The 26,620-nt window shown below is 38.1% G+C and overlaps 3 protein-coding genes and 1 pseudogene across 5 annotated transcripts; 2 read left to right on the forward strand and 2 right to left on the reverse strand.

The window, feature by feature from the left end:
• The first annotated feature begins 228 nt into the window (after positions 1-228).
• Positions 229-5,233, forward strand: LOC148912322 (serine hydroxymethyltransferase, mitochondrial-like). The gene is made up of 7 exons (XM_089027591.1): positions 229-251; positions 487-535; positions 1,057-1,156; positions 1,821-1,864; positions 2,652-2,763; positions 3,555-3,662; positions 4,067-5,233. The coding sequence occupies exons 1-7, from the start codon at positions 229-231 to the stop codon at positions 4,195-4,197; spliced, it is 567 nt and encodes a 188-aa protein (XP_088883717.1). The 3' UTR covers positions 4,198-5,233.
• A 1,384-nt stretch (positions 5,234-6,617) lies between these two features.
• On the reverse strand, positions 6,618-8,543 carry LOC116295462 (small ribosomal subunit protein uS14-like). The gene is made up of 3 exons (XM_089027622.1): positions 8,439-8,543; positions 7,419-7,518; positions 6,618-6,786 (listed from the first exon to the last, which is right to left on the reverse strand). Exons 1-3 carry the CDS (start codon positions 8,498-8,500, stop codon positions 6,778-6,780), a joined length of 171 nt encoding a protein of 56 aa, XP_088883748.1. The 5' UTR covers positions 8,501-8,543; the 3' UTR covers positions 6,618-6,777.
• A 703-nt stretch (positions 8,544-9,246) lies between these two features.
• Positions 9,247-25,303, forward strand: LOC116295217 (ectonucleoside triphosphate diphosphohydrolase 5-like). Of its 3 annotated transcripts, none has more exons than XM_089027732.1 (14): positions 9,247-9,370; positions 9,933-10,287; positions 11,684-11,763; positions 12,496-12,639; positions 18,431-18,545; positions 19,072-19,160; positions 19,857-19,936; positions 20,749-20,816; positions 21,652-21,739; positions 22,246-22,322; positions 22,930-23,001; positions 23,199-23,255; positions 24,255-24,364; positions 24,781-25,303. In XM_089027732.1, the coding sequence occupies exons 2-14, from the start codon at positions 10,083-10,085 to the stop codon at positions 24,853-24,855; spliced, it is 1,260 nt and encodes a 419-aa protein (XP_088883858.1). In that variant the 5' UTR covers positions 9,247-9,370; positions 9,933-10,082; the 3' UTR covers positions 24,856-25,303. The 3 variants fall into 3 exon arrangements, with proteins under 3 accessions (XP_088883858.1, XP_088883859.1, XP_088883857.1); XM_089027733.1 differs by having other exon boundaries at positions 9,997-10,287; XM_089027731.1 differs by lacking the exon at positions 9,247-9,370 and having other exon boundaries at positions 9,745-10,287.
• Positions 12,816-14,168, reverse strand: LOC148912323 (uncharacterized; annotated as a pseudogene).
• Positions 25,304-26,620: the final 1,317 nt, after the last annotated feature.

Consider the following 26,620-nt stretch of genomic DNA (forward strand, 5'->3'; position numbering starts at 1 on the left):
TTGAGAACTCTCAAAACATTACAAGTATCTCTGAATTCTGAATTGTACGAGAAAATTGTGTGATTTTTTTATTTTAATCACAACTCAAAAACTGTGCAACTTATTGGGACTTACAGAGTACAATTGGGATTTAATTGCTACTTGTCTTGTTCAATCAGAATGAGTAATGTGTAGAGTGTATTATATAAAGCGGCAGTAATCTTGTATGCAACTTTTCATCATTAAATTATGGATGATATTTCTCAGGTCTGGTATGATTATTCTATGCATTGGACAAAAGGGCACAGTCAAAAGAAGAGGAAAACGTTCCTCTTTAAATAAACCCAAACATCCTCAAAAAAAAAAAAATATATTGGAATGATGATCTTATACACGATCTGGCTGTATGAAGCTTTTCCTGTTTGGTCGAAGACCCTTATGACAAGTATCTTAGCCAGTCTGTACGATTTTGAAGAAAATTAATGATTGCAGTCTTCATCTCTCCAGGAGGGCCTCACAATCCGCCCATGCTGGAGTGGGTGTGGCCTTGAAGCAGGTAAGTCAAATTGATTTTCTTTGCTTGGGCGTAATCTTTTCCCATTTCACACCACGTGTCGTTCCCTAGAGTATCATTTCTTTGTTAATGATTGCAAATGAAGAAGACACAGGAATATGGATACACTCAATCAATGATCTTATTCTCAAGAGAATGACATTGTGATCTGGAATGGGAAAATTATTCTTCATTCTTCCTTCCTTCCTTCCTTCCTTCCTTCCTTCCTTCCTTCCTTCCTTCCTTCCTTTATTTATTTATTTATTTATCTATTTATTTATATGATTGATTGAATGATTGATTGATTAATTGATTGATGAATGGATTAATTTCTATTGTAATTGTAATGACTCAATGACTCAAGCGGGGACAAGTTCTGCCAATCATACAGTAGGCAGGCTTTCCTTACAAATAATCATGTTGGTTGCCTTGAAAACATTGAACTAGACAACAAACTTTAAAAAAGTTAGTCAACCAGTAATTCATACTTTAAAAACATCAATTATTCTTTTATTTGTAAACAGGCCTTGACCTCAGACTTCAGGAAATACCAGAGGCAGACTTTGATGAATGCCAAAACAATGGCTGTAAGTCTGATGGAGAAAGGATACACCATTGTTTCAGGTTATTCTCAAGTTTATTACAATCAAGTTGGTTACAATCATCTGATAAAGACTTTTAGATCTCATTATCTGCTGCAAATGGTGCTCTAACACTGACGACCATGTACTGCCGGGGAGCAGATCCAGGATTTTGTTCAGGGAGGGGTGCTGCGCACAAATTTAATCCAGGGAGGGGTGCACCCCTCTAGAATCAAAGAGAAAAAACGTACTTTCTATTGGTTATCTTCGAAAGTAGGGGCACAAAGTGGAATCAGGGAGGGGTGCACACCCCCTGCAACCCCCCCCCCCCCATCCCCCCCGGATCCGCCACTGTACTGTCAGCCAGAAACTTGCAAATCAGCTGACGCATTCAAACATTCTGCATGAGACAAAAAAAGGGTGTAAGCGAAACCAAGAAATAGAATGTTCCAATCATAGTTTATATGCATGCGCATAGTGATTTGCATCAAGCATGTGCAGTTAAGTGTCACATATTGTTTTCTTTTGCTATAACTGGCTTAGATTTGTAATTTCAATCCCTGATAATGGGCCAAGTGGCCAGAAAGCTTGGATATTAAAAAATATAAAATTACACATAGAAGAAACACTTTTAATTTTTGTTAACAAGAATTTCTTTTTGTTCTGTAATAGTTTATAATTGTGTTCTATTTGAAATCTTTTTGTAGGAGGAACAGATAACCATCTTATTCTTCTTGATCTAAGACCCAAGGTAATGTTGTTTTACTGTTGTACACAGTCCCATAACCGCATGTCATACAACTAAGTCCAAAATGGCGCACGGCCAAGTGTGTTACATGAAAACAAGGCATCCAGGGCCAAATGCAAAGAAATAATATGGTGACAATGCAAAGTATACACTTGTTCTGTCTTTCTTTCTTTCTTGCATTCAGAAAATACTGTAAATTTGTAAGTTTGGCCCTGGATGCCTCATTTTCAACTGGCTGTACGCCATTTGGGATTTAGATGTATGCTATATTGCCAATGAAGGGAGTCAAGAAGAGGGGAGGGGAGGGGAGGGTAGCAAAGAGAAGCTAGGGAGGAAAAACTGGTTTAGTGAATCAGTGGTGGAGTTGCAGTCCTGTACTTGCCTCTCTCCTCTTTTCCTCCCTATGCAAAACCTAACAAGCTAAATTCCAATTCAATCTGTGAGGTAGGCTTACCCTGACTTCGATCAGCCCAGAGGCTGTTTCATGGTATTGATAAAATTTGAAGTTGATTCAATGGGTAGAAAAGAATGGAAGAGAAGAGAGTAGCTTGAAGAAAAGAGAAGAGGACAGAAAAAAAAGAGAACAAAAGAAAAGGAAGAGAAAGTAAAGAAGAAAATGAAAAAGATCTGAAAAAAGGAAAGAAAAAGAAAATAAGAAAATAAGAAAATGAAGAGATGTGAAGAGAAGGGAAGAGAATAAGGAGGGAAGGAAAGGAAAGTGAAGTTCACAATACTCGTCACTGTACCTTTTTCTCTATAAATTACTATTTTTGATGGACTGATATTTCAGGGAATTGATGGTGCAAAAGTAGAAAAAGTACTGGAAGCAGTATCCATTACTGCTAACAAGAATACCTGTCCAGGAGATAGAAGTGCTCTGAAGCCAGGTGGTCTGAGACTGGGTATGTTGAACAGAATTTTTAGAGAGATTGTTGGTGTGTGGGGTTTGAGGCCTGGAGGGGGAAGGCAGTATCTTAGGATGAAGGTGGTACTTTAGGGTAAAGGTGGTATTTCATGGTGAAGGTGGTATTTCAGGGTTAAGGTAGTATTTTAGGGTAAAGACAGTATCTTAGGGTTAAGGCAGTATTTTAGGGCGAAGACAGTATCTTTGAGTAAAGGTGGTATTTTAGGGTGAAGGTGGTACTTCAGGGTGAAGGTGGTATTTTAGGGTGAAGGTGGTACTTTAGGGTGAACGTGGTACTTTAGGGTGAAGGCAGTATTTTCATATTCACAGTGCTCCTCTCCAACCATTTGGGGGGGGGGGGGGGGGGGAGGAGAGGGCATAAAGAGAACATTTTGTGGGCACACACACCCAGTCACCCCATGTAAGAGCTGGTTGGTTCTCTTTTTGGCACTGAAGGTTTTCTGGTCCTCTGGCTTTTCCTCCCTCCTCTCAAATAACACCTAATTCAAACTGGCCAGAGCTGTGCTTCGGGGTCATACATGGACTGTATAGCAGCTGCCAGAGGCCCCTTTACATGCTTTCAGTTCAACCCTGTTGAGCTGGGCCATCGCTGTACTTTGCCGTGGTGATTAGCTACAACAGTTTTAGGGTATGGAGGGGAAGCAAATATACAAACAACCCTTTCATTGTATACCAAATGTATAGAATACTAACATACTAATTTGAAATGAAAACATTAAGAAATATTTCTTAAATTTTCTATTGTTTTATCTTTCTTTTATTGGTCAGGTACCCCAGCATTAACCTCTCGTAACTTCAAAGAACATGACTTTGAACGTGTAGTGGAATATATCGACAAGGGCGTTGAAATTGCTTTGGAAGCTCAGAAGACCACAGGTAAGAGAACTCAAGAATTTTTTCAGATACTCAATTTAATGTGTAGTTCCAGAAAAATATCCATTTCCCCACCATATAGGGAATTCATAAAAGACCCCACCTTCCCCCAGGAACTTCCAATTTTCTTCTATACAAACTCTGTTATTTTGTTCTGTCTCTTATCCCCCTCCCCTCCAGAATTTCCAATGTCATCTGTGGGTGGGGTATATGGATATCTTCACTACACAATGTTACAAACCAAATCCCGGTTTACAAAGGGTGAATAGGCCTATCCACTGCATAAGAATTTATCTATCAGATAGCACTTTCCACCCTTTGTACAACTATAGGCCCAGCTGGGCAACCCTTGAAGGAGATTTTAGCATTTTTCAATATGTTGATTTTTTAAATATTCTACTCTGCAGGAGACAATCTCAAAGAGTTCTTGGCATTCATTCATAAAGACCAAGCAACCTTAGACAAAATAGCGGGTTTAAGAAAAGAAGTGGAAGAGTTTGCGAGAGGATTTCCCATGCCTGGATTTGATGATCACTAAGACAAAGTGATAAATCTATAATAAATTTAGCAATATGCACAATTCTATATTCTTAAAAACTACAAAAAAACTTCTTAAAAACCATCATTTATAGCTCATTAGAGATGCAGCTTTTCTTTCGTTCTTTTGTTGACAGTTGATTCAATCAATAGTTTGAGCTTCATGTTTTTACATTTAATACATTTTCCATATAGAGTATCATTTCTTAAACGGTTGTTTTTCGGTTGTTTATTAGAAGACACATGAAATGTGAATACAACTCAAAAAATTTTTTTCTCAAGAGAACATGGTGGTGTAAATTGGGAAAAGATTACAACAGCGAACCACCATAATAAATTGAGGGTTCATTGACATCTACAGTAGCTTGTCATCCTTGCAAACCAAAGGGGAAGAGAAGACAGAGGAAGGGAACTTATTTGTTGTTGGTTTAGTATAATTCCTGGGGGGTACTCCCATATATGGACTATGCGGGGATGATCCACTGATCAGGGTATGGTTTTTCAAGCTTCTTATCATAAACAGGGTATGCAATTTCACTCGAGTTCCAAGTTTTTCCTGAGTTTCCTGTCATATTCAGGGTTTCTACTTTCATATTGACCGAAACTGGTTATTATGGTCATAAAAAACGATACGTGAGATGACGTGATAATTGAAACAGGAACTCAGTGCAATAAATTATATCTTTTGCCATAAACAGGGTCTACAAATTTGATTTTTTTTTGTCATAAATAGGGTACCCCTTTCAGAATCCGAGCGGAACACCCCTACCCACATTCTGGCAGAGTAGCCCCTCCGGGGTATAATTATAGTAGTGGAGGTAAAGACAAGGTTTTTTTTTTGTAATTTTTTCTCTTTGTTGCACAAAACATGCAGGATACTCTGGGCTCCAAATCATCTTATTCACTTTGGCTAGGCCAACTTTTCAATTAAGAAGCAAATGCCGCACATTAATAGATAACTTAGGATAACCAAGAATGCAATACAGATAAAATATATGCCTTTATTGTTGTATAAAAATAATAAAGTGATAAATGGTCTTGCTTTCTATTAAAAAAAATTAACTTTATGGCACCAAACCAACCTAGATTACCCTGTAAGGACCTGCAAGCTGTGCATGGTGCCAAGGGCAGACCCAGCCAAAATTTCAGGGGGGGGGAGACAATTGAGTTTGGGGGTGCTAATTAAGTTTCTTCCGTCAACACAACGGAAAACAATGAAAAAAGCATATCATTCTTCAGTTTTGTTTTGTTTGTTTTTTTCTGCTGAAGGGGATCTGCCCTTGGGCGCCAGTTTCTTTGTGTTCCTCAGCTACTAGGCAAACTTGACTCAGATTTTATTAAAAAGTGAAAGTTATTCTAACTTGGTGATTGGGATGGACCCTAGGCCTTTCCAAAATTATATTGAATGTGAGGCTAACATAAAATTGCAAGAGAAATGCCGCTAATTCCATCGAGAAAAATTGTGATTTCTTTTGTATTTTCATGTTACAGTAGCCTTGCATTCAAGATTATTTTGAGAAAGGTCCATTGTCCATTACAGAGCGGCTGTAGCCACAAATTTGTGTTTGGTCCGGTTTTCGGTTTTTCTTACATTTTTAAAATTTGTCTTATATTTTTTTCCTGAAAGTTAGTCTGGTTGGTGGCTATGGCCCTGCATTATGAGTGATGTATACAATAGAAAACAAAAAAGTGCAAAAGCACTGAATAAGCTAAGGTATATTTCACTGGTTTATGAAAACATCTCTTATGTGTCAACAACTTTTAATAGGCTTTGTCACTCGTTTGTTGGATGATTCACCGTTTCTGGTTGGCAATTTAAATGACAATTCAGCAAAAACATTCTTGCCATTAATTTATTCCTTCTACATCTAATGGACTATTGATGGGTTGCAAACATTCCCAATAGAGTGAAAAGACAAAAACATGGCGGCCATTGTGGTGCCAGTAACAATGGATGAAATTGAAAATGAAATAAAGGCAATATAAAATACAGTACGAATTAAATTGTAATCTACCATCCAAGAAACACTGAAATTTCTTTTTATTTTTCTCTTATCATTTGCAAGAACTCTTATCTGCCAAAGTGTAAGAAAAGATACTTTGTGTTTGGAGATCGAGTGAAGTCACTAATCCTGTGAAATAGATATTAGACAAATACACATTGGTAGACCCTAATACCACTGCTTTCTTTTACACGTTGACTAGTATTCTTCACTCTAGAGGCTTTGCACCATCACGTGACAGCAGCCATGTTAGATGCTAGGGACAATACGATCATTTTTACAAAAGAATTCAATTAACGAGAGCAAAGGCATTTTGCTCTGCCATCTAACCATAGGCACCCCAAGCTGTATTACGGTATGGGAACAAGCATGTGAAGTAATATACGGAAAACTCCCAACAAAGAAAAAAGAGAAACTGTTATATTTCAGATTTTATTCTTTACTATTACAGTAATACAATACAACACCGTTCTTTCCATCATTCATCTTCCCTGACTCTTGTCTTCTTTCTTTATAAAAACATTGTCTCCATTTCTTGACAATTGTTTTATTGTAACAGTAAAATTCCATTTATTCCTTTAGTGGAACTGAAAACAAATGGAAAAAACTAAGCATATTGTTGTATGTAGTTTAAAAAACATTTTTTTATGTACATGGAAGTAAAGCTACCAAAGTTCTTATGGAGCATTTATATGCTTATATACATAACTGGGATAATAAAATGTTTTCCAATAGACCAATCCCGAATTTGCTTGACTGGTCACGAAACAATGGTTTCAAGTCGAGGTTGAACTTGATGAATAAAAGAACCAAGTTCAGTCTCGACTTCAAACCATTGTTTCGTGGTCAGTCAAGCGAATTCGGGAAAGGTCTCTTTCAACCCACATTTTGTCCCTATGCAGGAAAATTGTTGAACAGAACTATAAATGCATATAAAAGCATAGGCATCAATAAATAAAATAATGAAATAACAGCGAGCCTTCACTCGATGTCCGGAATTTTGACCAGTAAATGAGGTAAAACCAAGCCAAGATTTGTCCAGTGATCATAACCGACAATGGGTTATTCTTTTAAGCCCTGCTAGATATGCAGATCACAGTTCCCAGGTAAAAAATCTGGAAAAAAACTTTTGCCTATTCCAGATATTGGTGGCTCTGCCATGCACTCTTCATGATTTTGATTCAAGTTTCAACAGTGCTTAATAATACAAAAGACATACCTTTTGGAAGCCAATATCTTTGGCATACTGCCTGAAACATCTACGGCAGATATTTAAACCATATTTGCGAATAAGACCATGGTGGTTGAAGCACACACGGCTGGAAAAACAAATTATACATGTTACAAAAAGAAAACAGCCAAATTACATAAAACAAATGATAATCTTAGGCTAAAATACAACTATACTGGCCAATGAATTGATTTAATTTGTTCTTTAAAATAACTTGTCTTTCCCTTGTTATTTCTTTGCTTTATCAACAAAGGTTGAGGAGGTGTATTGGTATGCTAAAATGCTAGTAAATAATCTTATTCTTAAGAGATTTCAAATGGAGAAAAGTTTAAGGTGAGCCAAGTAAAGTCCAATTTCGTTAGAAAACTGTTAAATGGCATGATGGCATGTCACATAGTGCTGTATAAAGGGTATAGAATTGACAACATCCTTTTTGAAAGATTACTGCTCATCCAGTCATGTTTGGATACAGTATACTAATACCATGGTCTTGGCACTTCATCCATACTTTGGGTTTATCACGCACTGTTAGTTCTATATTTCCATTTACAGTATATGCTATGGACTATCTTTGCGATGGAAGGATTTGATTATAGGGATATCTTAAAGGAATCAATTAAATTGACTTCCTTTCAAACAAAGCTTTTTTATACGGTAATCTTGAATATTTATTATGCAAAACTTTGAAATTCAAGGCTTCATGGCTTGCTCTTTCCTAATATTCATTTATCAAGCACGGATAAAAAATGCAACTAAGCAAAACTAAATACCGTAAAGCGTTAAACAAGTTTTACATACAAATTCCTTTAGCTTTTTAACACTAATTTATTTATTTAAAGCCATTTGGCCGCAAGACCATGGAATTCATTGCCGCCATTTTGGATTCGACTGAAGTTTTCGAGACGTAATTCCTTATTAAGTTTTGCTTGTGCGATAAAATTGAGTTCCTAAATCAAAAGATTATTACTTTAGGTTGAAATAAATGGTAAAATAACTAGATTAACTAACCAGGATCGCGAGCCAGCGCCGTAAGTACGAGAATGACTGAACCACACGTTTGAGTGTCCCATCTTGTTCAACGCAAAGAGAAAGAAAGCATGTGGGTGCGCGTCTAAATGCATGACGGGAAGAAGCAAAACTATCCCTTCGGGGGTGGACTAGTAAAACAAATTTTTTTGTTTTTTGTTTTTAAAATTTAGTCTCGAAACCGACTCGAAACCTTCGTTTATGTAATAAATGATATTTCAACAACCTCTTATTAAATAGGAAAAACATAATTACGATAACAGTTTATAAGAAAATAGATAGCAAGCAAAAGCGATGAGACGATCCAAATGATAATTTGCGTAGAAAATTGACCGAACAAGGAAGAGAAAAATATTATTTATTTAAACAATCTGATCGTAATGTGTGATTAATAGGCTTCGGAAATGCAGAATGTCCAGAAAATATTGTCAGTGATATGGCGGGAAATGGGTCACGTGATTTATCCTTCCATTCACTTGCGCATGTATTATGAGGTAGATTATCTGACATAATATTGTGGGCTCATTGAGGTGATGTGGCTGTGACACGACTACATCACGGGCGAAGATGGAATCCCATTCTGGTGCAGTGACCCTTAAAATCTCATTTTCCATTCAATTCGCAGATTCAAAATAAAGGCTTCTTTACTAGAAATTATACGAATGGTGGGTTTGCTGAAACTAGAAAAAATTGGTAAACATAATTAGAACATTTGGGAAGGGGGGAAGGGGGGATGGGGGAGGGAGAGGGGGGGGGGGGGTGATGACGTTTATCCAGTCAATTCGTAGGATTTCCGTGAGGACGAGGACTAGCAGATCACATTATTCACTGCCATGTTATTCATTCCAAAGCACTCATCATCGGAAATAACCCAAGGACATGTATAACAATTAATAAAAGGACAAACGAATGAGGTAATGAACGATCGATGTGATTTCAGATTCCATTTTTACGTTTTAAATTGACGTGAACGAAAATTTCAAACGCGGAAACAATTCGAAAGGAAGGCGGAAATGACAGAGTTATGAAATTGTGAAAAGAAATGCTTCACCAGGGCTATATCGATTTTTATTTATGCTAACTTGCTTTTTCTCCTCGTAATACCAGTAGTTCTGATTATCGTTTTGTATAAGCATTGAAATCCGGATGAATATTACTAGATAGTAGGATGATTTTTCGTACGAATATAATATACGGGGATGGATAGAACATTACGATGTAAAGCGTTACAGCATTACGTCAAATAATTTAGTCATTTTTTCAGTCACGCCATTTTGAACATCTTCTCCGCCCGAGGTTTTACGTATGGCTTCTACGCGAGGGAAGAAGTTGCATTTTTCTTCTTTTTATTGTAAAATCTACCAAGACTGACAACCAAGCAATGCTTTAAGGACTCATTGTCCTCGATATTATTTTTTAACAAATCCTTTTTTTTATATATATATTATATGGATACGTGTAACATTCATCATGAAGTCAAAGTTTGAATTTGGGCGTTCAGGAAAACGAAAAGACTTCAAGGAACTTTTCGACTTTCCAGGAGGGTCGTCTGTTAGGAGAAGTCCTTCACAAGTCAGCTTAAAGAGCTTATTGAAATCAAGGAATCCTTTCAAAAGCTACAAGGCCATGGGTTTAGTATTAATACTGCTGTTATTGTTTGGACTTCTCGCAAGAGCCTTCAACAATTTCTCGTTGGAAGGGAATTTTTCTAGAACCGACCACTTCTCGAGAAACGTTTCTTTCGCCCGACGATACTTGGAGTATGGAATAATGTTTGATGCTGGAAGTACTGGTAGCAGAATACATGTTTACGCGTTTAAAAAGAATCCAGGTAACATGAATAAAGAGTTGAAAGCTTATCTTTAAGGTGGCTAGAGAGGGTTTCCATGGAAATTGGTTGAATGACCTAAAATGTCAATTAGTGGGCTGTTGCCAAGGGAGCACATTAAAATTTTGATTGTGTTGGTTTATCTTCGATTTTATCTCACATATTAAGATATGGTAGGTGTTCCTTGTAGTACTTGCTTACTTGCATGCGCTACACTTTATAGCGAATTTACTCCGAAAACCAACGAAACCAAAACGCTACAAGGAACGCCTGTCACATGATGGATCACGCATGCTAGATAGATCAACGAAGAACAATAACTTTCTTTACGTAAACAAAATTTTAATGTGCTCCCTTGCTGTTGCATGGTTTCTTCAGCACATACAGAATTATATGATTTTCTGTTTTGATTAAATAGCTTTTAGTGAACTTAAAAGGCCCTTCCAGGTTTTTTCAACTTTCGATATGTGCAAGTTAGCAAAAATCAATTTTGCCAGTAGAAAAAATACCTCGAATTTAGCAAATTTCCCAAGTTAGAGGGCGATAGGAAGGAAAATGGCGAAGATATAGCTCCGTAAAGTTGAGATTGTATAGTGGGAAGCAAGTTTGTGCCCACCACCATATAAACGTCTGTCAAATTTCCTGACTTTGCATGGCTATATCTTTGCTTGTTTCCAATACATCACTCTCAAACTTGGTAAATTTACTAATTTTGGGATGCTAGGTTTACTAATCTTAAGGTCATATTTCCCTTGTTCAAAAATAAGCCATGTGAGAAGCATTTATATCATTTCACTAGTTATAGACCCTGCTAACATATACCAAGTCTGGGATTCAAACTTGGGTCACATGGATGTGAGTTGAGCTCTCTCCCTGCTACACAGCCCATTATTCCCAAATTGCCAATGTAAACTTTTAATTAGCTTTAAGTTTATATATAACCAGGGCTGTCAACTCTATCTCCCGGATAGACCAGGAGTCTCCAGATTTTGGACTGTATCTCCTGGTCTCCAGATTAGAGTCTCAAATCTCCCGGATACTCACTGAATTAAGCTGACCATTTCTTGTGAGACTTGACTTTCACAACCATAAAATTCCAAATGTTTCGTGTTGTTTGTGTTATTTTACATCGCTAACAAAATCAAAACCTCATAAACTGTTATTGCAAGTAGGCCATTGTAACTATAAGCGATAATCTGATTGGTCAGAAATAAACCAATCACATCAAATGTTACAAAGTAAATGACGTCTTTTTGCTCGCTTTTTTCTGCTGTGATGTCATTTCCCTTCCCTATCAATTCTCCAGATTTGAATATCTTGGGGGTTGACAGCCCTGTATAACCTAAACCAATCTTGAAGATGGATAGTTGCATGTAAAGTTGATTAACTTTGGTTTCAGATGGTCAATTGATTTTAGAAGATGAATTATTTGAACAAGTTCAGCCAGGTCTATCATCATATGCGAAAGATCCAAAACAGGTATGCTGTTTTGCCAGAACTTTTCTATGTACGCAGGGTTAGATTTGCCAGTCATTTTGACCAGTAGCGTTTAACCAGAAATGAGGTATGATGAAGCTAAAACTGATTTGGCCTGTGTTATGACTGGCGACTGATTGGCTGTTAGTTTTAAGCCCTTCATACATTGTAAGTAGCTTTATATTGACTCAGCTGTTTCAAATTATTGGTCCATATTTAGCAGCAGTTGATGAAAATTACAAGAGTTGACAGCTAGAAAAATTACAAATGTACCTGTCAACTAACTGTTGTAAGATTGAGCAGTTTTAGTATGAACTTGGTCCTGACACAGCAAGGCATGCCAGACCAATCACATTGTGCAAGAATGTATTCATGAAATCAAATACCAGAAACATGGCACAGACACACCAAGGTCACAGCACTGCCCAAGTAGGCCAGACCAATCACATTGAGTGCGAAAAAATCAGCCAATCAAAATTCTCGCACTGACCTTTTCAAAGTCATACAAAGACTGCTCTAGTCCCCGAACTTTCATTTGCTTGCCACCCAAGAGTTGGTCCAAAAACACATTATTTCCAGTTGGATAATATAAACAAGTACTTTATCGAACCCTGAAACAACCTCTGCATTGATCTAAGTCAGGGCATGGCTCAATCACAGATCATATTTGACTGGATTATAATATTGATTTATAATTATATGTTGCTAAGTAGAATCTTGATTTTCCATTTTAAGGGTGCCATGTCTATTTACAACCTTCTACAAAAAGGAAAAGATGTGATTCCACCCAACAAATGGCATAAAACACCTGTGGCTTTGAAGGCTACTGCAGGGCTTAGGTTACTGCCACCAAAAGCCTCAAAACAGCTAATACAGGAGGTACTATACAGAAACATCATGTTAAGAAATAATAGGCCTTTATATTAAATATAGAACTTTTTAGTTCATACATGTTCTCCCATTTCAGGTCACTTGTATCCATGAATTTTATGTGTCTTCACAAATGAAACATTAAACAAAGAAATTTTAGTTAACTTGTCGTTACGATGGAGAGTAGGTGCCTGGCAAAGCGGTAGGCGATGGCAACTAGCTGGCAAGAGGCAACCATGGCAACCAAGCCACGGGTCAACCTCCATTACTCCTCTCCAAGCATTTAGTGTGGTGCTTGGAGTTGGTCGACCCGTGGCAGGAGCCGTGGGACCGACCAACACCCAAAACTGCATCTCCAAGCACCAGCAGTCGCTGCCTCTCCAGTTGTCACGCATGCAGACACAACATCCATAGGTAGTGTGGTGTACGCGACTCAACCCAGGTGGCAATGGCTAGCATGAGGGCAAAATTGACAATGTACAAATGGTGGCCAAGCTAAAAGGATTCCACTTACCAAAACTAAGCAAGTTTACCAGAGGCATTAATGATTACTTGCTGAGGAGTTCTAATATACTGTTTATAGGCATCACTTTTCCAACGGCCCAAGACTTGGATTAAATGATCTGGTATACCCACTTGAGCCGCTGTAGTTGCGGCCCCAATACGGAAGCTATGGCTTGAAAAGTTACCAGCTACACCTGCTGATTGTAGAATAGCCCTGAGTCTGTCAGTGACCAGCTGCCTAGTCAGTGGCTGACCATTGGCCAGCAGGAAGAGTGGGCCTGGAAGATTACCACGATATGCTAAATAGTTCAGCACTGCTCTCACAGCACACAGGGATGATGATCCGCGACCAACATACACATGACAACCCTGACGAAACGGATCCGTTTTTGAGGCTTTAATGAACAGTCTTAAGCAAGAAGGAGACCCTGTAGAGTCCACGGTTATGTCCTGCACAGTCAGGTGTACATCTGGATCAAATTTTTTTAAGCGAGGGGCAAGTAAATTCGGCTGAGCGAAGGAAACCAAAATAAGCCAATGAGCAAGCAGCCCAAAACATGCAGTCACTGAACGAAGATAGAACCAAGCCAGAGTGTACTACTCTCAGGACCTCTGGAGTAACAGGCAGTCTAGACGAAGAAGAGGCGACGCCTTGGGTTCGCTTAATGCCTTTTGTCACTCTTTGGAGCCGCAAGCAGTTCTGAAGTGGATCATCGAAACCTTGTTCAATATGGAGGGAACGGACAGCTGACAGATAAACTTTTATAGAGGAATGACGCATCGACTCGGCCAGCATTGTCACAAATAAGCAGAGGGTCCATTCATCTGTGGGACATGGTGAGCCTGATGGGGATAAGCGGCCACTTTGGTAGCAAAAGTTGACAAACTTCTCTTGGGCGGTAGAATAACAGCGACGGGTGGAATGCGCTAAACCCTCAGATAAATAGACCAAACACTGATTATTTAGAGAACCGATGTCAGAGAAGACAGAAGCTGAGCTGGGACCTCTGCTGGGTATAGGTTGGCGTTCGGGGCCAGAGGACGGAAGACCTGCATATTAAAACGAGAAAGAGCATCAGCTATCCCATTACGAATACCTGCCACATGTTCAGCTGAAAAGGAAAAGCCATGACGGGCTGCTGCAAACAGAAGGCTTCGGAGTAAAACCATGATCGAAGAGTCTCTGGAAGTCCTGCTATTTAGGATTGCTACCACAGCTTCGTTGTCCACCTTAAACAGAACACGCTGCTTTCTCCAACCGTGACCCCAGATATGCGCTGCCAGTACGACTGGAAATAACTCCTTGTAAGCAATGGAGAGGGAAGCTTGCCGAGGTAACCACCTGCCATTGAACCAATCAGAATCGAGGAAGGCACCATAACCCTGTGTTCCTGAGGCGTCTGACCCTACGCAAACCGTAGGTGGAGGCTGTAGTGGGGGGAGCAGGAAAAAACTTATCCCCTTCCATTGATTGAAAAATCCAGCCACCACTTCAGGTCTTTCTTGAATTCTGTATTCAGGCGGATGGGGTGATCGTCTTTTCGGAAGCAACAGAGTAGATCAATCATTCTCCGAAGAAAAGTGCGACCTGGCCAAACTACCTTAGAGGCATGATAGAGTACACCAATCAGCGACTGAAGTTGTTTCTTGTGGCACCATTTGTAAGAAGACCAAGTTCTCAACAGTTCCAGGGTAGCAGCAAATTTGTCGGCAGGGAGACGCAGAGTTTCGGCCATTGTGTCAATTTCAATCCCTAAAACTACTAGGCAGGTGGATGGCCCTACACACTTGTCTGGGTGTAGGGGCAGACCTAGGTCAGCGGTAATGGATGTAGCGATAGCTAAATTGTTAGCACATAAAGCTGAATTAGGAGGTCCAGCTAGTACGAAATCATCTAAATAGTGGCGGATGTCAGGTATCCCATAGTTAGACTGAAGAATCCACTCCACTGCATTGGCGATTGAGTTAAAGATGAAGGGGGCTGATCGCAAACCAAAGGGAAGGACAAGGTCAACAAAGTACTTTGACCTCCATCTCATGCCCAAAAGATGTCGGTCAGATGGGTAAACTGGGACATTTCTGAAAGCACTTTCGATGTCGAACTTAGCCAGCATAGCCCCCTTACCCAGTTTGGAACCCATCTTAACTATATCGTCAATTCTAATGTATTGCAGTGAGCACTCCTCAGGGTCGATGCCATCATTAACACTGTGGCCAAATGGGGAGGACAGGTCAAAAATTAGACGCCATTTTTCTGGTTGACCTTTCTTTGGAATCACGCCAAAACTGCTTACTTGAAGAGGAATAATGGGAGGGGATTCAAAGGGGCCAGCCACCCGCCCCAATCTAACTTCCTTGTCTAAATACACATCAACGACTTGAGACTGCTGATATGCTGAAGCTTTGTTCTTCTTTGACGATTTCAACTTGACAGACGACTTAAAACCCAGTTGGAAACCATCTATAATGCCATGCAGTATAAATTCTACCCATTGCCGATTGGGGTGATTCTGTAAGCCATGGGCGAATTTATCAATTCAAAGAAGAAATTTCAGCAACTGAAGGGAGGGGAAGGCTGGTGCCTATGAAACAATGTATAAATAGATCAACAAATGCCCCCATAAATGATTAAGTCAACATTAAATGACGTACGTTAAGTTCGACGCACAATGTAGTGTCTAAGTGATATTCAACAAACTAGAACGAAAATTAAAATGGTGCTGTTCTCTGGACCTAATAACACAGCCTTGAGTCCAAAGTCACATGCTTAGTGGTATTTTCTGCGCTTGGCCTCGGACGGATTGACAGAGCGGGAATGTTCCAAATTTCTGGGCTTGATCGGCTCTGGGCATGCACTCTTGCGATGGTCCCCTTCGCAGCTACTGCAAGCATGGCGGAACCGACATTCGGGAGAAGGGGCAATGCACCGACCAGCATTCCAAGAGTGGCAAAGGACCCTTGAGGTCAAACTACCTTGGGCCTCCCTCCCCCCTGCTGTAGTTGAAGCAACCACTCGAGGGCGCACCTGGGCACCTGCAGTGTTAAAACTGTAAAGTTGGACATTCATTGTTGACCACGTTGTGCATTTCTCAGCAGCAGCATATTCTCGAAACTTCCGATCATAGTTCAGCCATGCACTGCCACTAAACTGTCGGTATGTGCGCAAGATAAGGAGCTTGTACTTGAGCACATCGTCTTTGCGGTTGGGAAAATATTTTCCGACGATTAAAGAATAAATGGTGAAAGCTTCCACCCAAGATGTAATATCTGAAATTTGCTTTTTGTTTTTCTTGGCGGTGTTACAAAGGATGAGGCGGCCATCGAAGTGCAGTTGTGGCTCTGGTTCTTGAGAGGAGATGTTTTCCGGCAGCAAGTCCTCAAGATGAACAAATTTTCCGGCAAGAATTTGGGCCACCACTTTGTAGGGAACGGGAGAATAACCAGGACCCACTACAAACGGCTGGTTAAGGGGGGGCGTGTTCCCCAGGAAATTTTCCGGCGCCGAAAATGACGAAGACGACGTCGCGGCACTTGGGACAGTTACGGGCCGAGGGAGAGTAAAAGGCGATACAAATGAAGGTACAGATAAGGCAGACGTACCTGAGCAAGATGGCGGAGGCAAATAAGCCGAAGACGCAGTCGATGAAGAAGGAGGCGACCCGGCCATGGATGTCCATGGCATAGATGAGCCAGTCTGGGCCAATTGGTTAGTACGGTTGGCCAGAGGTGTCGAAGAACCCTCGTTGTTCTCGGGCAAAGATCCAGAACCTGCCGATGACGAGGCAACGCCTGCCGCTAGTAAAGCCGAGTTGACCATGGCCGCCAAAGGTGCTTTTAAAGCTTCTACTACTGATGTAACCAACTCAGTAGACGGCGCAGTAGATGTAGGGACGCCATTACAAGCCGACTCAACCGAAACTGGAGGAGCCAGCGAAGAAGAACAAGGTAGGAACCATGCTGTCCAAGCTATTGCGTGTGTTACGAAGCATTTTTTTTTTTCGACCAAACAATTAACACGAGGACAAGGAACAATGGAAAGACGATCGTAAATAGACGTCGAAACGCTGGAAGAACCACTAACAATAAGGATTGAGAAAGGATGGCTTGAAAAAAGGCGTATAAACCAGAAGCAAAACTGCGATATGAAGGCAATGGCTAACAGCAACTCAGCTACAGCAACCACGAGGCCTTAGGCAGCAACTGCGCATGTGCAAGTCTCACACCGCTGGCCAGCACTCCACTCCCAGTTAACTTTGCTTAAATTTAACCACATTTAACAAGACAAACAAAGAGTAATATTTTCTAACTTCAGTGTAATGTTTTCACATATTATTTATATATTTATAGGATATAATTTCTTTGTTTAATGTTTCATTTGTGAAGACACATAAAATTCATGGATACAAGTGACCTGAAATGGGAGAACATGTATGAACTAAAAAGTTCTATATTTAATATAAAGATAACTGGGAAACCCCCTCCATTAAGGAAGGTTATTTGACAACAATATTTGCCGAAGGCAAAGTGATCATTGGTAGAATATTTACCGAGCAGCAGTCTTGAATTGAATGGTGAGGTAAATATTCACCATGATCAATGAGCTTGAGAGGAATAAAATTATTGTTTTAGTATAATTTTAGACTTTAATATCAGACAAAACACAAATTGAAATTAATTCAGGATAAAATTCAGGAACGTTTTGATATTACTTCCACTCGGGCAAACTTTGGAAAACATCATATTCACTTCTCAACTAGCAGTGATTATCATCTCAGAATCACTGGTGCTCAACCAATCATAGCGTGTCTAAGCTCTATATTCAAGTCTAAAATTATAATAAATCTTAATAAACCCCACTCACATGTGATGCTAACATGACCCCCAAAAGATTACAGTGCAACTAGTATAACCGTGGCCACTTAGATAAGTTAAACAAGAGAACCAATTAAAATGTAAAATGAAAACAATTATACATACCAACTTTGGTTAGTGGAGCCAATCAGAAACCTAGACTGCACAAGAATTGTAACTTGACCCAGGTTTTCTGTGTAAACAACTAGATAGCGATTGTCATTTTCTCGTGGGAATAAAAAGATATGTTAAAAGACTAGTGTTTTCTGCTGATTTCTGATAATTGGCTCCACTACCCAAAGTCATAATGTATTGTTTTTATTCTACAATTTGATTGGCCCTCGCTGTCTAAGTGGCTCCGGTTATACATGTAGTAGTCGCACTGTAAAAACACCATATGTGTCATTCCCCATATAATAACCACTGTCTGTTTTCTTGACTGTAGGTATATAAAGTCTTTAAAGACTCACCCTTCCATGTGACTGGTGAAAGTAGTGTTTCAATCATGGATGGCTTAGATGAAGGCATCTTTGCATGGGTCACTGTTAATTTCCTTATAGGTAAGGAATAGAACTCTGGTGTACTTGTCAGTTCTATTTTATTTTATTCTGGTCAAGTAAATAACTCCAGTGCCCTTTATATTTTATTATCATATTATTATTATTATTATTTTATTATCCGACTATACTCATTAGCCGAAAAAGAAGGAGAAATGTCATTTTTCCCCAACTTTGTATAGTCCTTTATTGCACCATGGATGTTTCAAATATGCAATAAAAAATGGGGGTCACCATTCTCGTTTTCGTGCTACATGACCTCAAAATATGACAAAATATGACAAAATATGACAAAATACGGCCTTGATTGACAGATAGGGCTGTAACCAGAAGTCAAATATAAATAACACCATTCCTTGCAAAATTATATGTTTATGTTAATTAGGTAGCATGGGTGGCATTCAATTATATGTATATGTTAAGGAAGCATGGGTGGTGTTCAAGGCTAATGCAACAGTAAGAAACAGTGCCAAAGCAGTGTTTGCCATTGATGCCAATATTCCTAAGTTGTGGTGTCTTCTCTCTCCAGGGAAGTTCAATCATGGAGTTGAATCATTGGTGGGTGCTTTGGACCTAGGTGGTGGATCCACACAAATCACCTTTTACCCTAAGTCAGAGGTACTTAATGATTATTAAAGAAACTGGCTTACCATTGTATGGTCACTGTGCATTTAGTAGCTGCTCCTAAACTGTGTAATAGACTGATTTAGCAAACTTAGTGCACTCACTGTTGAATGTTTTTCAAAACAGCCATTGACATCACGACATGTATGCAATTTTTATGGGAAAATATGGTTATTATCAGCTGTGTGAACTGATAGTAGAGACCGTTAGCACAACATTAGATTTTGCTAGGTTACTGCAGTTCAACATTAGGGGTTTTCCATCAAACATTTAACATTCAGCAAGACATCATTACAAAGTTGTTGATGGAAGAGCCGACATATTGAATTTCATTGATGCCGAGTGTTTCTCTGTGTTGGTGGGTGTGTTTCTGTGCCTTCGGATCATTAGTGATTAGTACTGGCTAGCGGTAAACCTGATGCTAAAGGTCTCTTCTAGTGATATGTTAATTACTGATAATAGCCCACCTCCGAGATATGCTTCACTTGTCATGCACAAGGATTTCAGTATGAGGCTATGTGCTAAATTAAATTTATTCTTACTGCCTGTCACGAATGACTGAGCATTTAGCATGTAGCCTCATACTGAAACCTTTGTGTGTGACAAGTGAAGCATATTTTGGAAGTGGGCTATTTCAACTACTGGGAGCCAATTATTACTTAAATATATGCTGAAATGTCTATTTTGTAGGATACAATTGCTAATTCCCCAAAAGACTTCACACAGAAGGCTAAAGTGTTTGATCAGGAATACAAACTCTACACACACAGGTAACCCATCACGAGGAACAAGACTATATGCCTATCATCTTAATATGCGAGCAAGGTTGCAGCTCTAAGGAGATTTAACCCAATTGGATTAATACAATAGAACGAGAAACAATATGAACAAGACAATAGATTCTCTGCTAGCAGAGTCCCTCCTCTTTCTCTCCCTTCTTTTAGGCAGGGAGGAGGGAGAGCCTATTTTTCTCACTCCACCAAAACAAAAGGAAAATAGGCTCTGCTAGCAGGGAAAACAATAGAAAGATTTGACAATGAAAACTATTGTTTGTTTTGGCCAATCTAGGCAGCTCTTCTTAGCAGGTGTGACATATACTGATGCTGTTGCAAACAGTGTTACAGTGTTTTCATTAAGAGCCGGAGATCAGAGAATGCTCTGGTAGCTTAGCAAAATTCTCTGGCTAAAACTACCATAATCTTCTCCTATTATTTCAAAAATTTATGAAAACCTGACAAGACTCTTCAACTGGTGCATGGTCTTCTAATATTATTTCAAAACTTAATGGAAACCCTGCATAAAGAAGTGGTAAAAAGGCTTAAAATAGGTAAAAGTTGCCTTTTGAGAACTCTTTTTTTAATGGTTCCATCAACTATTTTTAAAATAAAAAGCACAAAAATTAGCTAAAGATGAAAATGCTTGACAGTTAATTCTCACTGCAATTATGAAAAATAACATCTACAAAAAATTTCATTTAATCTTTGAAATAATTCATGGTTCTTCTCAACTAAATGACAGATTCTAAACAGTAGATCTGACATCATTACAGAGTTAATGCGTTTATTCTCTTTTTTCACTGTAGCTACCTTGGGCTGGGTCTGATGTCAGCAAGGGCAGCCATTACATCACAAGGTGCCAAGACCACAGATTGTGAGTGATAGTCATTCAATATGTATTTTTGTGTAAACATCAAGAGAGAATTCTTTTCGTATTCAAGCGGTGAGCGCCAAAAACTTTTTTCTTGAAGAAAGGCTGTCGTACAAGGCTAAAATCTTGTTATTCAGAAAGTTTAACTTGTTTGGAAGTGGAGATGACCGATGAAAGTGGAATCAAAGTGTTAACCCAAAGCAAAAATTTTCGGAAATGAGGTTTAGGCCTTCATTTGCTTATTTCCCATATATTTTCTATAAAAAACCTGACAAAGCAACATTCTAACACAAATGCAACAAAACATCTTTGTACAATTGAAAATACTACTTCAAACAGGCATTTCCAATAGTAAATACTCATAATCCACATGTGATAAGAGTGTCAAACCATTACTGAGTTGCATTGGTGAGATGCAGCACTGACCTTAATGCATCCCAACAGAGTATATAATAATAATGTTATTTACTGGCCCGGAGGTCTGAATATTAGGGAAAACTGTGCATGAGGTCTTGAGTATATGTACCTCCAAGGTTGTTAGGCCAATATTCATTTTCAATACTGAGGGCACAGTTTTTACCTATCTGGACTGCTGGTATAAATAGCTTGTAATAATTTTTTCCCCATTTGCTTTTCCACTTGTTTTGTAATATTTTGTTGTTGTTTAACTATTCATTTTCCATTGTGATTGCTAAATGGATGAAGTAGTCTTATGACAGGACACTGGACCTCAAGCAGAAAATACCGCCTGCTCGTGCAACCAATCAGACGCACAATTTTTAGGATAAACTGGACCAGAAAAAAGCTATTTCATTTTGTGTGTATTTTTCATCTTTAGCCAATGGTAATGATATCCGTCAAAGTCCCTGTGTTTCTCCAAGTCATACTGTCAATTGGATGTTTGGTGGAAAGACTATTACAGTCAGGTAGGGTGCAACCAGATTAGAGATAGGATCATTGCTTACTGTTAGCATATATTTTATCAGGTTGGCCAAGTTAATTTCGTTAGTACACTGTAAAAATAACTGTCATGTACTTGATTGGCCCTGAGGCATATCATATATGCATTATGAGGGTTTCATTATGAGAGCACACATATAACATGATGTTCATGCCCTCTTTTTTTTTCATTCTCTTTTAGATAAAATAATATTATTTTATATTTTATGTTATATAGAAAAACCTCCCTTTTGTACTGTTTTCAGTATTTGGAATTGGCAGAACCCTCAAGAAGCATTGAAGAAGCTTTCTGCTATACGTCATGCTTTCCCTAACAATTTTTCCTTCTACTCGTTCCTGTATAATTTTGTGCTTTATAACTACAAACAGCATGCTTATAGATTTTTTATTTCCTTTGTGGAATAAAAGCAGCCTCTCAGTCATTGAAAAGTATGCATTAATCGATAGCTGAATACCTTTTCATTTATTGCAGTGGACACTCAAACTACAGTTTTGATGCCTGTTTGGACCATGTCAAAAAAATAATCAATCCCGTAATAGATAGGCAAGGTAAAAAAAAAAAACAGAGAGTGATTTGTGAATATTCAAGGTCAAATTGACATTTAGATAAATTTAGCCCACCTAATTACCCCACTTGCTAGTGGGAGACGATGTGATCAAATTAATAGACCTCTCCAAATTGTAAATTTGGCCCACACCAACCCCACCTGCTAGTAGAAGATGAAAAATCCTCGATTTTTCCCCTTAAAGATATGACAAGCATCCCCGCCATTCAATATATGGGAGCCCCCCCTGGGGCCCACACTAACCCCACCTGCTTGTGGAAGATGTTATGATCAAATTAATAGACCTCTTCACCTTGGATTGATTGCTTTCCCATCTTAGACCACACATCATTCTCTTGAGAATAAGATTCTTTGTTTGAATCATATCCATATTCCTGTGTCTTCTAATGTGCAACCATTAAACAAAGAAATGATACTCTAGGGAATGACACATGGTCTGAAAAAAGTGGGGAAATTATGCCCTGCAGGGTGAATAGGTCTATATATGATAAATTTCCAGTCTTTTATATTCTGGCATTATTCCATGCATATACTGTATCATCTTTATATATTTATTATATTTCTAAATTATATTCATCTTATTTTGGCAGATGAAATGAATGAGCAAACGTTTTACATCTTTTCATATTTTTATGATCGAGCAGTTGACTTGAATCTGATAGGTAAGTGCAATACTTGTATTCAACTCTATATTTTTATGACCCAGACGAAAACTGAATAAAATGAGAAAATGCCATGAAAGAAAATTTAATGAATACAGATAGAAAAAAGTCTGAGCAGTCTAATGTTACTGAGAGGTTCCTTAATTGTATCATTGAGTAACAAACCAATATGGTTTGGTTTTGCTTTTTCTTGGCAGACGTTAGAAAAGGAGGAACTATAACCGTTGGGGATTTCATAGAGAAGACAAAAGAAGGTACTTAAGTTTGTAAAAATATATAGACTTTAAAATTATTATATTTCCATTAATACCAATTTAACAAATTGACATCAGATTTTTATGTGTCCGTCCTCTTACTGAGGATAAATTGCGTCATCACATTGTCAAAGTAGTGTGGATCCACGAGGCGTAATGACAATGAGATGGCAAAATTTATCGTCAATAAGAGGAGAGACATAAAAATCTGATGTCAATTTGTTTTTTACAATAACAAAAACGATAAAAACCTCTCATTTTTACTGATCAAAACAACTAACGGAAAGAGCGCACACACGTTGACGTCAGCTTTATCTGTCTGTCCTCTTAATTGATGATAAAAATTAACCAATTAGTGTGAGAGAAATTTGTAAGTTTTTGTAAAAAAATAAATTTTGAATTTTTTTCACACTAATTGTAGTTAAAGGTGATCTGTTTAGAGATCATGGTAAATTATTGTCCTTGTATTGATGAGGGTACATGTAGCACTTGATAGCCAGGGACTAACCAACCTGTGATCCTCGTGGTACCATCCTCGTTCCATGAGTAATACATATATAGACCTTTTGGGCTTGAATGTAATGTTTTCCCAATTCAGACCACATGTTATTCTCTTGAGAAAAGGATTCTTTGTTTATGTTGTATCCATATTATTTTCTCTTCTCATGCTAAACTGTTAAATAAAGAAATTATCCTCTTGGGAATGACATGTGGTCTGAAATGGGAAAACGTTACACCAGAGCTTAAAATGTTTATTGGAATTTGTAAGTTGATTTTTGCAGAGAAAACTGGAAGAAAACTGGAGAATCTGTAGAAAACCTTCAACCAACTAGCCACTCTCCTCTAATATTATGGGGAGACAAACCCGTGACCACAGGGATGAGAGATGGTGCATGGATTAGCAGCAGCACACACCTCTTGTGCCATCCTTGGGAATAACCAGGGGTAAAATAAGTGACAGAATTTGACAAAGAGACCTAATCTTTTTTTCATTTGTAGTGTTCTCTTCATCTCGAATCAGAGCCAATAAGCTTGCAAGCTTGGATGCAACATACATTGTTGCCTTACTAAAATATGGTTATGGATTCCACAATGACAGAAAACTCATTGTAAGTTAGTATGACCACATGCAGCTCCAGGGCATTGCTTAAAATAATGGCCAATCACTCGCCATTCATTATGACCAGTAAAATGAGCTTGGTCATACAGCTGTACCTCATTTGTGGCTTAACATTACTGATCAACATGACTAGTGAGGCAAACATTTAACCGGCCAAGTTCCAAATGTGACAGGACATTGGATCTGCTGGTTGGCCATTTTGCATGAGTAACTTTTGGAGAACATTTTACTGCAATTTTCATAAACTTGCGAAAGTCTCTTTGTCTTCAAAACTTGCATTATTGTTTAAAAAATGTTTTAATTATCTAAAAATAATTTAAATAATAATCAGTTAATTAACATGTAATTCAAATTTCGTTCTCAGTATTCTGAAGTACTAATGTACGTTTTTCTAATCCATTTCAGTTACAGAAGAAAATTAACGATGTTGAAGTGAGCTGGGCACTTGGGGCAACACTAGATATGTTTAGTAAGAGATGAGCAAGGCAAAGAAGGTAGATCCATGCATTATTATAGTTGCTTTGTCCTATAATTTTTGAAGACAAACTAGGGAGACTGGTTTCATTATATCTCTTAACATAGGAAGGAAGGGGAATTGCTTTCTCGTTTTAAACCAATTCCCTTGAGTATGGTTTCTTCATTTTCCGGTCATGCTCAATGGAAAACATTTATATGAATGAGACTTGGAAAATCTTGAGGGCTAAAAGGGGTAAAGAGTACAAAAAGTTTAAGAGCTTTTTCCAGAAACATTACTAAGAAGTATCGTTTATTTATATGGTTTGATTAATGGAGTTAATGATTAATTAATAAATAACTCCATTAAAAAGTAGTCAATTGTTAATCAAGTAGATTGGCAATCTCAATTTTTATTTAAAAGTACGCAGTTTCTAAGCAGCTCACAATGTCATATATGAGACAGGAAGGTTTTTTTTAGGGGGGGGAGGGGGAGGGGGAGGGGGGTGTTGGTGGAGATACCAAATCGCTGCTAAATGAAATGAAAAACTGAGCCAACATGGGCTATTTTTAGCATTTGATAAGCATTTAATATTAAAATCAATATACTAAAACGGTTTTGGGTCGTATGCCAAAGAAATGGTTGGTTGATAAAAAGATGTCGGGTGCAAATATAAAATGGGCTTTAAATTATTTTTTTTCGGAATTTTTACTATTACCACACCTCGTAATTTATCAAATATAACCTCTTAATTTTAAAACCACATTTTCTGTTTAAAACTGAACATTTTATGCTCTATCTCACTCACACAAACATTACACAAGGATTCCTATTTCTCAAATAAAATCTATTATACCTTTAATCATAAACTTGTAAACAATATATTATTAAAAAATGGAAAACTCATTAATAATTCTTTTTCTTTTTGTTATCAATAAATATTGCATTTCGGAATATTTCAAAATGTTTTTTTTATTTATTTATGACTGAAAATTTAATTTTGTTCTATGATTTGGGGATTGTGTCTAAATACACATTAAATTGTTAACGAATAAATACAGTAAAAACCCCAAAAATTTTTTCTTTTTGTCATTTTGTACTCTTGATGACTTGATCGTAAAGACTTCTGAATTAAAAATTCATATTTTAATCTTAAAATTTAACTTTTTACTTTTAATGTTGTCATTCAAACTAACTTATTTTATTGTTATAATGAATAATCACTAAGAGTTGCTCAACGATTATCAACTACATTTGTAAAGTGCTCCTTTGTTGAGTTCCCATTGAAGGAGTTAGTATGGAAGACGTCTCCTACGCAGCCGCTATTTTTTGTTTATATGAGGGATTTTTTTGTCAGAAAACTTATTGCGGTGTACTATTCTGTCTATATTCGCGCAAGCATCTATTAAAATTGAAGTGGAAGTCGTACAAGACAAAGAAAACGCTTTATGTTTAAAAGCAAGTGGGTGTTATTAGTGCAGCTCTTAGTATTATTCCCTTGGCAATGTCAAAATATTGAATGACAACCGTTTTAAAGTTCAAATAATCCTCCTAGATTGTGCAGCTTCCATACTACAGGAGTAAGTAGCTACCCTAAGTAGCTTTTTAGGGGAGTGAGCATGGCGTGACGACACTAATAGTAAACTTTTCCAACCCACAAACCGGGTGCATCCTCGCCTATTTTTAACCAAGAGAAATAGAGTCAGATAAAATAGATAAAGTCCATTATCTCTTGTCAGTGTGTGATCTTTTGTTATCTATGCGTGATTTTTGCATCATTTCCGTGATATG

This window comes from Actinia tenebrosa, unplaced genomic scaffold, assembly GCF_029948245.1.
Source record: "Actinia tenebrosa isolate PJP-AT-01 unplaced genomic scaffold, QUT_ActTen_1.0 PGA_scaffold11__36_contigs__length_13525064, whole genome shotgun sequence".
Classification (NCBI taxonomy): domain Eukaryota; kingdom Metazoa; phylum Cnidaria; class Anthozoa; order Actiniaria; family Actiniidae; genus Actinia; species Actinia tenebrosa.

Coding starts and splice junctions, on each gene's coding strand:
- LOC116295462 (XM_089027622.1), bottom strand. CDS start 8,500: ATGGGACACTCAAACGTGTGGTTCAGTCATTCTCGTACTTACGGCGCT. Junction 7,519..8,438: donor GGCGCTGGCTCGCGATCCTG/GTTAGTTAATCT, acceptor TTGTTTTTCCAG/CCGTGTGTGCTTCAACCACC.
- LOC148912322 (XM_089027591.1), top strand. CDS start 229: ATGGATGATATTTCTCAGGTCTG. Junction 536..1,056: donor TGGGTGTGGCCTTGAAGCAG/GTAAGTCAAATT, acceptor ATTTGTAAACAG/GCCTTGACCTCAGACTTCAG. Junction 1,865..2,651: donor TTCTTGATCTAAGACCCAAG/GTAATGTTGTTT, acceptor CTGATATTTCAG/GGAATTGATGGTGCAAAAGT.
- LOC116295217 (XM_089027731.1), top strand. CDS start 9,927: ATGAAGTCAAAGTTTGAATTTGGGCGTTCAGGAAAACGAAAAGACTTC. Junction 11,764..12,495: donor ATGCGAAAGATCCAAAACAG/GTATGCTGTTTT, acceptor TTCCATTTTAAG/GGTGCCATGTCTATTTACAA. Junction 23,256..24,254: donor CATAGAGAAGACAAAAGAAG/GTACTTAAGTTT, acceptor TTTCATTTGTAG/TGTTCTCTTCATCTCGAATC.